Source organism: Simochromis diagramma, unplaced genomic scaffold (assembly GCF_900408965.1).
Source record: "Simochromis diagramma unplaced genomic scaffold, fSimDia1.1 OVJJ01000320.1, whole genome shotgun sequence".
Taxonomy (NCBI): Eukaryota; Metazoa; Chordata; class Actinopteri; order Cichliformes; family Cichlidae; genus Simochromis; species Simochromis diagramma.
In genome coordinates this window covers 4,116,340-4,128,980 of record NW_024386773.1, presented here as the reverse complement: position 1 = coordinate 4,128,980, position 12,641 = coordinate 4,116,340, and the positions used below count along the sequence as shown (strand labels likewise).

General features: G+C 37.8%; 1 protein-coding gene across 5 annotated transcripts in view; it reads left to right on the top strand.

Moving 5' to 3' along the window:
* LOC120716527 (glutamate receptor-interacting protein 2-like) overlaps positions 1-12,641 on the top strand; it is a 259,433-nt gene that overhangs the window by 116,420 nt on the left and 130,372 nt on the right. Inside the window, exon 1 of one of the 5 annotated variants that reach the window (XM_040004095.1) lies at positions 9,835-11,898. The exons of 3 other annotated variants lie outside the window; for them this stretch is intronic. In XM_040004095.1, coding sequence (XP_039860029.1) covers positions 11,844-11,898 — 55 coding nt within the window. In that variant the 5' untranslated portion in view covers positions 9,835-11,843. Of the gene's footprint in view, positions 1-9,834; positions 11,899-12,641 lie in introns of those variants that run through there. One more of the 5 variants, XM_040004075.1, reaches the window with a different exon arrangement.

The following is a 12,641-nucleotide window of genomic DNA, read 5'->3' as shown; positions in this document are numbered from 1 at the left end:
CCCAACTACCATAGGGCGAGATGCACTATTAATACTCAAATGCAATTCATTTAACCCTGAGCATAATCTATTGTGTGGAATCACCAGATGGTTGAAATGGATAGTTATCATTTCATTAATTAAGTTAAATGAATAAACACAACTATGCCTTTTTGCCAGTGCTACACATTTGTTTTTGTAATTCTGAGTTCTGGTACATTTAGGGTTAAAGCCCATTCTTGTCTCCATTACTGTTTTGCATTTAATATACGAGCCTCCAGCTTTGGCTTAGGGAGAAATCCTTAATGCGAAGACAGGGATATGTCAGTAAGCGAGCATGACACAGCATCAACATTAAACTTCTCAGCAGGATTAAACTATGACTAGCAACAATTTTAAAGTCATGCTTTTTACTTTAAATGAGTAATGGCAGATGCTTGCACCTCCGGAAAAGCATCATCTGGAAAAGAAAGAATGTGCATTTAATGTTTGTATACTATTGAGGGACAGAAATAGTGGGTGCAAACTTTTTCCTTCACATTTTTTTCTGTTCACATGAGTCAGTGAACTTTATTCTCTGTATGCTCCAAATTCAATTTCATTGCGGCTGTGATGTTTGAGTGAAGGTTCATGTTGGGCTTATTTCATCACTGTTCCCTATTGGCTGTTCAACTGCTTTAAGATTCCAAATATGCAACACTAATGTGGAGCTAGTGTTAAGATTTGAAGATGTGACCTAGTTTCAACACACACACACACACACACACACACACACACACACACACACACACACACACACACACACACACACACACTCAATTACACATAAATTCACAATTATAGAGCATACTTGCATGCACATAACCACAGATGAACACCCCCCCAAAATCTGACAGCCCAAGTAAAGTACAAAAATGTGCATGATACAAGACACAGATACCCAAACCCAAAACAAAGATAATGACAGCTACGCACTTACAATGGTGACTGCACACATACACATATAAAATAAAGTCATAGGTAAAACGTGTAGACAAGGTGTGTGGAAACATACATCTTTTCTGCATGCATTATGTTTGTGCCTAGGAACAGACAACACACGCCTCTCTGAGATTAGCATGGGTTTCTGTGAATTCGTGCTCTGAGATTAGCACTGATTTGCATTTCTGCCAAAACTAAAAAGGAAGCAGCTGAGAAAGAAAAGCTGCAACAAATAGAGATGATGTAGACTATCACATATAAGAGTTATGATATAGCTCCTAGCAGAAATAAATGCACATTAGCTGAAAAAGTCATGGTGGCCTGTACTGCACAGCAAAGCCAGTTCTGAGCAGCAACACTGGACAATATGGTGAAGAAAACTATCACTCAGTATACTTGAGTTTGTATATGAATAATGATCTCATCTTCCCATCGTTCTAATGTGTGGCTCAAACACATGGAAATATGCGTGTGTTTTTGTGCGCCTCTGGAGATAGACACACAAAAATACATCCAGGATGCTGCTTACACTATGAAGATGCTGCATCCCTATATCCGTGTATGTGTGAGTGTTTCATGTAGAAGATTAAGCTAATGAGAGCAGAGCAGAGTTAATCCTGCTGCAGCATTCATCCCCCGATGCTTTATGCAGACCTCACACAATGGTTTGTGTGTGTGTGTTTGCTGGGTATGAAATGAAACGTGCAGTGGTACCAGATGACTGAGAGAAAGGAAAAAAAGAGCTCCCTCTCTGAACAGCTGTGTGACAAACATACATACACACAATAACCCATAACAACACAACATACTTTAAAAATGTAAAATGTGTGACAACATATTGTTACACATTTTTATAGTGTTTTATTACTATTATTGAAGTTTCACACTTTTCAATATCTTTTTCTGTGGTCATTAACAGATGTTAGGAGGTGGAAAAAACACCTATTAACACATTTTTTAAAAACATATTTCTTACTGTCTTGCCGGCATTTGGACTTCAAAAGCATGCTGTTTTATTTACACTTTCAGCCAAAATTTCCATCCACCGGGTATTTGATTTTGAAAGTTCACAAGCTGCAAACATTTTTGATTTTTATGTTAAGTATAGAACAGGAACCCTCAGTGTTTAGCTGCCAGAACGCTGCTTACGCAGTTTAACTGTCAGAATTATCCAGCATTTGGTTGCTTGTAGGAGGACTTTTTTAAACCTGCAAAAATCAATACATTTATTTTTTTCATTCTGTTGCATAAAACATGCTGTGGACTTGAGGCCACACTAGATCAGATCAAATGCGTTTTCCCTGCTCTATGCTTCTTTGAGAGAATTAACAGAGTAACCCCAAACTCAATTATTATAGAAGCATGAGAAAGTTTGTTAACCACCTTGCTTTTTGTTGCCTTAAACAGAAAAAAAAGAGTACAGAAGAGGTGTTTTTTAAATCAGGAATATGCAAATTGTAATACAAATGCATTGTTTTGACCATTGAACCACAGGTCATTTGCCACTTAGAAGGGGCATAATTTCCAGGGGGGTTAGGGGTGTTATGACCCCCCCAATAGTCAGACCCAACCAATATAACCCCCCCCAATAAAATTATGAATTATCTTGCATAAATAAGCTGTTGATTTTCTTTACTCATTTCAGGTATTACCAGCAAAATAGTTGCATGTTTAATCATCTGGGATTTCACTCAGATTTATTTATTTATTTTGACAGAGATCTTGACCCCCCCCAATGTTCAGCACAAAGTTACGCCGATGCCACTTAGTACTTGTAGTGTACTGTAATTATCCTTTATCGTTGTGTTAGCTTGAATTTAGACTGGCATCCTTGCACATATCAATACTTTTTGCACTGAAACCATTTATGTGCTGCACTGAGAAGCTACATTGGCTCTTTGGTTTACTCTGAGGACTGCGCTGTTGTAATGATTTATTAAACTAGCTTCAGACTGTTAGTTCCTGCTTTTTTCATCGGATTGTGTACGCCAAGTCAAACTGTTCTTGAGTTCTCAAAGATTAGAGGTTTGATCTCACTGCACTGAGTCACTATTTAAAGATAAAATTACATTTACTTTACCTTTGCATTTTTGAAAAGAAAAGGTAAAGCCATAGTGCCTATTTAGCTGATGTGTGAAACTTTTTTTTTTCAGTAATGGTCCAATTAATTGAACAAGTGTGTTGTTACAGTATCTTGCTGTTTGCACATCTGCACTCCAAGTCTGCTGAGAGGTGATAAAGTGCACTAGCTATGCAGCAGTGCTGTGATTAATAACTCTGCTGAACACACACAAACAGAAGAGCCTTTAATAAGAACCAAGAAATGTTGGATTTTGTTTCTATGCCTTTATGCAGCATGTTTTTCTTACGTAAACACATTCATTGCTGTTACCAGTTATCTATGTTGCACTAACACTTTTGTGCAAATTTAAACCAATTCTTTGAAATATTGGGGGGAACTTAGATATAACTGCTTAATGTTATTAGTTAGACATAAGGGGGTTTACTGTATACTGATATCACAGACAATATAAAACAGCTTTAGGGTAAAGAAAATAAAGGCAATATCTAAAAACAAATGGCAAAAAATTTGCATTTTATGTGGAAGACACCAGATTGCTGTAGGTTGCAAGATAACATCTGGTCCTATAGAAGCCTATATGAAAACAGCGTTCTGACTTGATCTCCCTTGATTCTTCCTGCTGATTTCCTGGCCTGAGTCACTTGTTTTTAGTTATACTGAACAAAACATCGAGTCTGTTTGGTAAACCCTTGTTATTTTCACGGTCAAACCCACCTTTCCTCGTCATCCAGGTTTTTTCAACCAAGATATCAATGGCGGGAACACTTATTTTGAGGCTTCAAAATGGGACTTTGAAAACCACCGATACGTGCACGGTAGTTACGTCCTTTTTTTAACAGTCTGTAACTGAAATACCTATCTGTTAGAATCTGACAGACAAGCAATTTATGATGATATTCTTTATATATTAAAAATGATAGTTAAATGTTAATATGTGCTAAGATTTATATTGAATTATGATACTCAGTATCAATACACACAGTGCCATGTTGGAGTGCCAACGCATAACTTCACACAGCTCTGCTGCAGGCAGGCAGGCACCTAGCTTCTCACTGAAAGTAATTAATGTTCATAAAGCTGAACAATAATTTAGGAGGAATTTAAAGAGGTCAGTAAAGCTCCTGTTTCAACAACACTGAAGTATTAAAGTGTTTACATTAATGTTAACCTGGCAGGTGCACACGGTGTATGTTAGCCATGTAACTATTAGCAGTTATGCAATAGCCACATTAGCCTGCTGCTATTATTTATGTAGCTGCTAGCGGATTAAGCTGCGGCAGAGCTGATTACAATGAGTGAATCCAGAATATGGAGAAGTAATCTGAGCAATTAAACAATGAAACCTGGAGCAGCAGAATAAGATGGGTTTCAGGCCTGAATTTCAGAGCTAAGGATTGAAGACCAGCAGTGTGAATTGTGGATGAGAGAGATGCTGCTGGCAGATGTGAACAAGATCATAAACTTTTACAAATATTTTATTAAAATGTTTCTTATTTTGTTGTAACCAGCTGTGAGGTCAGTTTTAAAATGCAGGCAGTGACCACTTCAACAACAGTGGGCGCTCTGTTTTATAATTGCCTTTATTTTAGCATAAGCAATGCCACACTTTATCCAGAGTTCAACATTGTCATAAAGCTCTTATTCTACAATATTTAAGTGATTTAGATGTATTTGGAATTGTACTCTTGTGCTGTTAAGAAAGTTCTAAAATATATTGTCTTCTGTAATGACATTATGTAATCTAATAATTTGTAACATGAAAAAAACCCTCTAAATTAATGCTAATGTCCTTTTTGCTAAATGCAACTTACAATTGTGAAAATAAGTTGAAAATTTGCAACTTCTTCAAGAAATTACTCGCGACTTCTGTTTTTGCAGATTGGGGTCAAAATCTTACCTGTGGTAACGGAAATGGTATAATGTAAAATGGGGTCTGTGCTTATGCCTGTTTCAGCAGTATTTCACAAACTACTCCAGAAACAAACTTAAATGTGATTTGTATTCTCCGACATGATCAGCAAACAACATCGAGCGGATTACAGAATATATCAAGAAAAATAAATATTGGAACATACAAGGCATGAAAGACATTAAAATATCAATGGGTATGTTTGGACTATCTGGAATAGTCTCAAAAAATCTGGTCAAATCTGGTTATTTGGGGATTAAAAGCACTGACTGGAGTTTAGATGCCATAACATTGTAGACTCATTGTAGAGACCACAGATTTTTATTCTTTATTTATCCTCCTGACTACCAGGAAAAAAAATGTTTTCCAATCAAAATTTTTTTTTAAATCCCCCAATGTTTGTAAGGTAATCAGAAGACTGAAATATTTTTTTTTTTTAGAAAAAAAAGTTTTTATTTTTTAGATATCACATGTCCACTGCAGAGGACATTGGAAGGCCAAACATGCAAACGAAACTTTGATGGCAAACAGTTGCTTCACCCCAAAAAAGAGGTAAACCTAAGAACAAGGTTAACATCCACAGACCAGCATCACTTTGGATTAATTCTGTTGTGTTTATTTGGAGTGATACTTCAAAAAGCAATTCCCCTTCTTGGAAACACAGAGGAATACCTTGCACTTTGTGCACATCACGTATGTTTTGCTCTTGCAGTTGGATCTGCGATATCTTGATACAAGTGTTTCATCCACCATCTCTATGGATGGCACCATAGTGTCTCAGAGCTTCATTTGGCTGAGGTTTCCACTTTTGACGTGGGGGAGTATAGTCATCTACACTGTCATTTGCACTTCCTCCTTGAGCCTGAGTAATCAACTCTTCACCGAGGAGCAGCTTGAAGTCAAGGAGCTTCAGTGGTTTCTTCCCCCGAAACTGCAAGTCACTCCTATACTGAAGCCACGAGTTGGTGATTGCCAGATCAAAAAAGTGGAGAACTGCACGTACCGTCCATTTCCGAGTGAGAGAGGCCATCAGGAGGATATTTTGTAATTTATTTGTTTATTACATGATCTTTCTACGACACGCAACTATCACTTTTAGTTACCTGAAAAAGTATAACCTACTGTAAATATAAATAGGGAATAAATTATTTACTTATTTATTTATTATTTATTAAAAATAAATAAACTGAATGAAGTTTGTGTGTTCTGTTTCCTTGTATCTCCTACTCTTCAAATCTTTTTCTTTTCTTTTTTGTGTGTTTAGCCAATATAATATTCAGTGTGTGTTCACATTATGTAGGCAGATGTGTGGGTGTCTTCTTTGCCTGCAATTTTCCAAAGATGTGCATACAACTGGTAGATAGTTTTTGTTTGTGTCTCTGACAAATAATAAGTAGAGACAGTCAAAAATAGTATGCTCTTTATTTTAATGATTCTTCTATCTGTTTATGTGTTTGTGTAAAGGCATATACACTGAATATACAAATGTGTGAAAAAATGAAGGAAGGATAATGTCACTGAAATGTGAAAAGGATGGACAATCGTGAATAATGGTTTTCTCTACCTATGATTGATTACTTCCACCGAAGAGGTTATGTTTTTCTTTGTAGCATTTACATGCATGCGTATCATCCCGATATCTTGAAAAGTTTGTTAATTAATTCTGATAAAACTTTGTAGAGGTGTAGATTGGGGTCCTGTTTACAATCTATTATAACTATGCTTACATCCACCAAGGTCCTTAATGTCAACTTTATGATTTATTATGGAAAATTAACAAAATCTTTTATGCTATATAGAGCTATTTAAAACTGTTTCCTTTTTTCAAAATGATGTCATTAATATTGAAATTGATTTCAGTGGGGCAAATAAAAAGTCTGCACATTGCGCTTGTTTTGACTACAAAGTACCTAAATTATTTCTAAAAAGAACAAAGAAATCAAAATGACTATATCCAAATACAATACTATTCTTTTAAAAGTCAATACTGTTGAGAGAGTGAACTGCTATGGTGGAGCTCTCCGAGTGCTTCTTGTTAAAAGGTAACGCACTCAACTTTATGTCAGGGTATAGGAGGGATGTCCTGCAGGTCACATTTTTGATGTTTTCTGTTCTGTGTGTGTTTGCTATGTAAATTGATAAAGTTTCTTATCATTCATGTTTGATGTTTAGTCTGTTATTTGACATGTTTTGTCTTGTTTTTCTGTCACCAGACTTATGATGCAGTTTATGAATATAGCAATATAATTCCATCGCCTGCATCCATTTCTGTTTGTATGCCTTTCTAGGAAGCTGATCACCATAGCAATGAGCAATGACACAATAATTTTTTACAAGGTTGTCTCTAAGGAATTATAGTCATATAGCACTCATTTGTAAATGCATTTTGAAGGAAACATTGGGGTTTTCAACATATTAATGAAATGTTACCAATATTTGGTGACATGCTGCTGATACTGTGACACTAAATATTTTCTAAAAGCATACAAGCAATACAGTATGAACCTAATTAAACTTGTTATTGCTATACTCAAACAGTCACAGCATTTAATTAAGGTAATTAAAGGCTACACATTTAGTCCACAGTGATATGATACACTGTTTATGCTGCTTATTAATATGAAACCAAATGCAATATTCTTTCCCTAACCTTGACCCAAGTGTTTTTCAATGCATTATATAGTCCCAGATATAGTTCACCATGAGAACACCACTAGAGGTCAGAGCCTTTTTACACTAACCACCCTGCATGTCCTGCAGTACATGCTGTATTCCCTTTATTCAAAAAGATGATGCCTCTGAACAGGAACATCTTGTATCCAGCTTTTGAGATGGCACAGTTTACTTGTAGAATATATCGATGTCTATTCGTAATGTAATTACGGTTTAATACTATAATAATCCTGCTTTCATAAAGATTGCAGTCTTCAGTTTTGGTGCCATTATATTATAATTATTTACTGTTGCCTATAATAACAACATTAAATAAACAAAATAGGGGTCAGAAAAATACAGTTATTCATCCTTAAAAAATAGAAGAAAATATCATGAACACATGTTTTTTTTCTTCCCACTAAATCAACAATCCTGGCTCTGGTTAGCAGTGTTGGGACTAACGCGTTATTAAGTAACGCGTTACAGTAACTACGTTATTATTGTGGTAACGAGCACGGTAACTAGTTATTATGCCAAAACCAGGAACGCGTTACTCGTTACTGGGATTTAGATAGGCTCCTTATTCGTTACTTCGTGTGGTGGCTATCGCGGAGCTTCCACAGATTCAATAACATTAGCAAGTGGTGGAGGCCAGCAGGTGGATGAAGGAAAAGGGAGGCAAGAGGAGAGACCCGAAGCGGCCACCGGTCCGAGTATCAGGTGAACTGAACTTCAGGTAAGAAATTATGACCTGCAGTGTATCTGAGTCACATATAAATCAAGTTTAGGTGGAGTTTATTTTCGTTATTCTGACTTTTTCGTACTGCGTGCTAGCTAGCATGACGGAGTTTCTATACAGCTGGGTGGGTGCTATGAAGTTAATGATGTTGAACTTTATTTTGTTCATAAGGTTAATTATTAGAGTTGCCAACCGTCCTGTAAAAAACGGAATCATCTCGTATTCAGAGAAAATATCATGCGTTTCGTGTTGAGGTGAAAAGGAACACAGTTTGTCCCGGACTTCAGCTACAATGAAAAAGACACAAAGCTGGAGTTATTCTGTGTCTTTGCTGCACAGCTGCCTCTTCTTCTCTCACCCTCCCTCTCCTGTTCCTACTTCAAGCATGAAACTGATCAGCTTTTCTCTCTTGTTTATTTATCGCCCACTTTGCGCCAGAAAGAGGAAACCAGCAGATGTCGCGCTAAACAACAGCAGCACGTTTAAGCTTGATCAGCTGTTGTTAGAATTTATTTAATATTACTTTCTAGTATCAGCTGATGTTTGCTGGAGCCACAGCTGTAAACCTGCTGGTCAGGATGTCGGTTTGGATATGTGGTGAGAGGGAAACATGAAGATGAAACCAGGAGATGTCCTTACTGGATCATCAGAGCTGTGATGGAGAAACAGGTTTACCTTTTAGGTGACATGAATGAGTTGAAGGGAAGTTATGAACCGTTTCTGAGAGACAAATAACAGCAGGATCCTTTTCTAAGTAGCTGACAGCTGGTAACTGTGCAGGGGCGGATCTAGCAAAGTGTTGCCAGGGGGGCAGGTAGGGCATTAACAGGGAGAGGGGGGCACAAGGAAATACTTTCTTATTCTCATTTAAAATCTCTAGCTTTTAAAAAAATAATTATCTGAGTCTTACAACAAACGATTGATAGATTAATGCATATACACCATCAGAACAGTGTACATCACTGTCACAACAGTGTTTATTTTCATTCAAAGGCTTTATGATTTTTCCTATAATGGCGGGCCGGTCTCTAGTCAAAATGCCCGGGATGATTTTTTTGTCCCAGTCCAGCCCTGTATGCAGCTCATCTGCAGTCTGGTGTTACCTACATCTTCCTATTCAGAAGGCAGAATTTCCGAGTTCTGAGTACAATCAAAGCACCACGACTGCAGTTTTTGTGTTGGATGTAAAAAGCAGGCTAGGATAGAATCAGGCGTGGGATTTCTCTCGTGGAAATGTGCACATTATTTTTTCCTTTCTATTGGTAGGTGGCACAGTGCACTTGTGGCAAGTAAGCAAGCTAGAAGACTGGCAATCTGGCTGGATATCCAGTTACGGAAGCAACACATTAACAAGAGAATTCTGAGTAAAACCAAAGTTACTTTCCCTAGTAACTAGTTACTTTGAAAGTAACGAGTAACTTGAAGTAACTGAGTTACTTTTGATAGAAGTAACTAGTAATGTAACTAAGTTACTATTTTAAAGTAACTTACCCAACACTGCTGGTTAGTCAGGATTTATAGATGATTACAAAATAAAATCTATGGAACAAATAAAAGAAAAACTGTTCTATCGATCCTATCGAGTATTTGAAATAAAAACAAAACAAAGTCTACAGTCTGAAAGCATTTACTCTAATTAAAAAGGCTTCAACTACAAAGGCAAAGTAAGAAGGGACACTGAAATAGAAATTTCTTGTTTTGTAGCTATCTATATGTAAAATATCCAGACCAGAAAATCAACATAGTGTACCTAAAATAGACTGTTGCTATGTGATTGTAGATCCTCTCAATATATCACTGTGAGAGTGAGCTGAATCCTTCAGATTTCAGCTTTTAGACTATAAACCCAAACTCTGCTTCCTCCCTTCAAAACTTCATCAGAATTGAGAAAATGTCTGAGCAGCCAGCCAGTCCTTATTTGCAGAGTGTAATGAAAGTATAGGTTAACAAACACCCCTCTCCTTCCTCTTCTTTCTTCCCCCTTGCCCACTCATCCTTTTCACTCATTTGTTAGACATTACCTGTCACATCTTCTGTATCACCTCTCTGTAAGCCACCTCTCATGTCTCCCCTTTTCATCCTCCTCTTTTCTGTGGGCTGTAATCACTGTCTCCTCTTGCATGACACCGCAACTAAACTGCTTTACTCTTTGCCCACTTTCCTTCTCTCTTTATTCCATCTGCTTTTCTTTCCATTCCTCTTTCATCATCTGTTCATCTGTTCACATTTTTCTTTGTTTTCTCTACTTCCTGCCTCGCCACTTCTCCCGTGTTCACTTCCTTGACCTCCCCTTTCCTCCTTACGCCTCAACTGTGCCCTCAGTTTCAGCCTCTTGCCATCATCCTTTGGCTCCGCTTCTCTTCTAATACCTCATCCACCTTCTCATCCTCCTCCGTCCTGTCTTTCTCTCTCTATTCTTCTCTTCCTCTGCTGATCCCAGGCATTTGCAGCTTTGATCTCGCCATCATTTTTGCCCCCCCCCACCCCGTGTTACCATGACAGAGAAAGACAGAGAATTGTTTATGTAGTGCAGAAAAGGTAATGAGAGAGGAAGAGATAGATCATAAGAATGTGAGCCCCACACATGATGATTTACAGCAATAAATGTTAAACAAAGAAAATGCAATTGAGAGCATTATTTGCGTTATCAGAAAGAACGAGACTGAGGAGTAAAATGTCAGTGATTTAAAGAGAACTGTTGATTTCACTGATTTAATTTCAGTGAAATCAACCTGAACAATCTAAAACTGAAATATAAAACTACTTTCAGCTGCTCTCTTATTCACAAGGGGTCACACAGCAGGTAGCTCCACATGTTTGATTTGCCAGATTTCTTTATGCTGGATGTCCTTTTGGATTCAACCAAAAGGGATAGATTAGGGATCTATTCATCTATCCAACTAGCTAGATCAATAGATGGTGGTACTGTAATGCCTTGTCATGTTAAATTAGAGTAATTTCACAAATATATAACAGCATTGTTGCGGTTTCTCTGCTCCTACTTCAGTTACAGGAATGTTGCAGTATTCAACATTTTTAATAATTTCAAATAGAAAGCCAGAAGAAAAGACTCAAAACACAAAAGACAGAGATCAGATAGCATGGAAAGGAAAAGAGAGGAAGGAGAGAAGGAAAGAAGTAACATGGGCTGCACCGAGTTTAAATATGAGGGTGATTGAGAGAGGGAGGAGAAAGGCAAGGAGGCAGCTTAATTTCACACTACTTCCCACACAGAAAGAGAGAGAGAGAGAGAGAATAGGAGAGTGAGAGACAGAGGTAAACGACTGGGGGACTCGCTACTCCCTCTCTCTATCCTCTCTTTGCCATGTGACCGGCCGGAGCTCTGATACTGCTCTCTCTCCACTCAGTTACTCTCTCTCTCTCTCTTTCCATCCTTCGCTCGGCTCACACTATGTCTGACTGAGGAGGAAGAGGAAGAGGAGGAGGGAATAGAGGAAGAAGGCAGGAAGAAGGAAAAGAAAAAAGAGAGAGAGAGGATGTTCTCTGTATCGCTTAAGTGCCGCTTAGGGGTCATCAGACGCCGAACAAAGGGTACGGTGTTTGTGTGTGTGTGTGTGTGTGTGTGTGTGTGTGGTAAAGAGTAGACTTCTGCCAAACATGTTACCACTGTGTGTGCCAGCTGTACGCTGCTCTCTGTGTGTAAGTGGTTTTGATGCTTGTTTGATCATATCTTTGATCTGTGTCATCTTTAATGGATTCATTTGCAAGTATGTGCAGTTGATATGTGGTGATGTGGGACTGGACTCTCATTTTTTTTCTGTGTGTTTAACTGTTGTTTGTGTTTGAGTCCTTGCAGGTGGATGCCTGTGCGAGTCTAGTAAATTTGCATGTCAGGACGTGTATCTGTGTGTTTCTTAAAAGGAAAGTATGACGCTTCCCTCCTGCTGATTTGTGTTATTTTTCTATCTGTCCTCCTTTCCTTCTTTTTCTTCTTCTTCTCTTTTCGCAGCTTCACTTTTTAGCCTCCATTTTTTTGCTTCTGGACTTTGCTTTAAATGCTGTTTGCAGGAAAGCACTGAAATTCTGAATAAGCTTTTTATTTAAACTGACTTAAGTTCTAACTGTGCTAATTTTCTTTGCCGGTGCTAGGAATAATTCAACCAGTTTTCTTCCTTACACCAAGTCGTGCTAACCAGCTTTTCAACAGGTTGCTTTTCTGTGTGTGGACTAATTGACAGGGGTGTGAGCTCCATGTAGCTGTCTTTAGCACAGAAATAGTACATTAGGTAGTTGGGACCATCTCATGCCAACTGGGAATACTTTTTCTTTGTTCG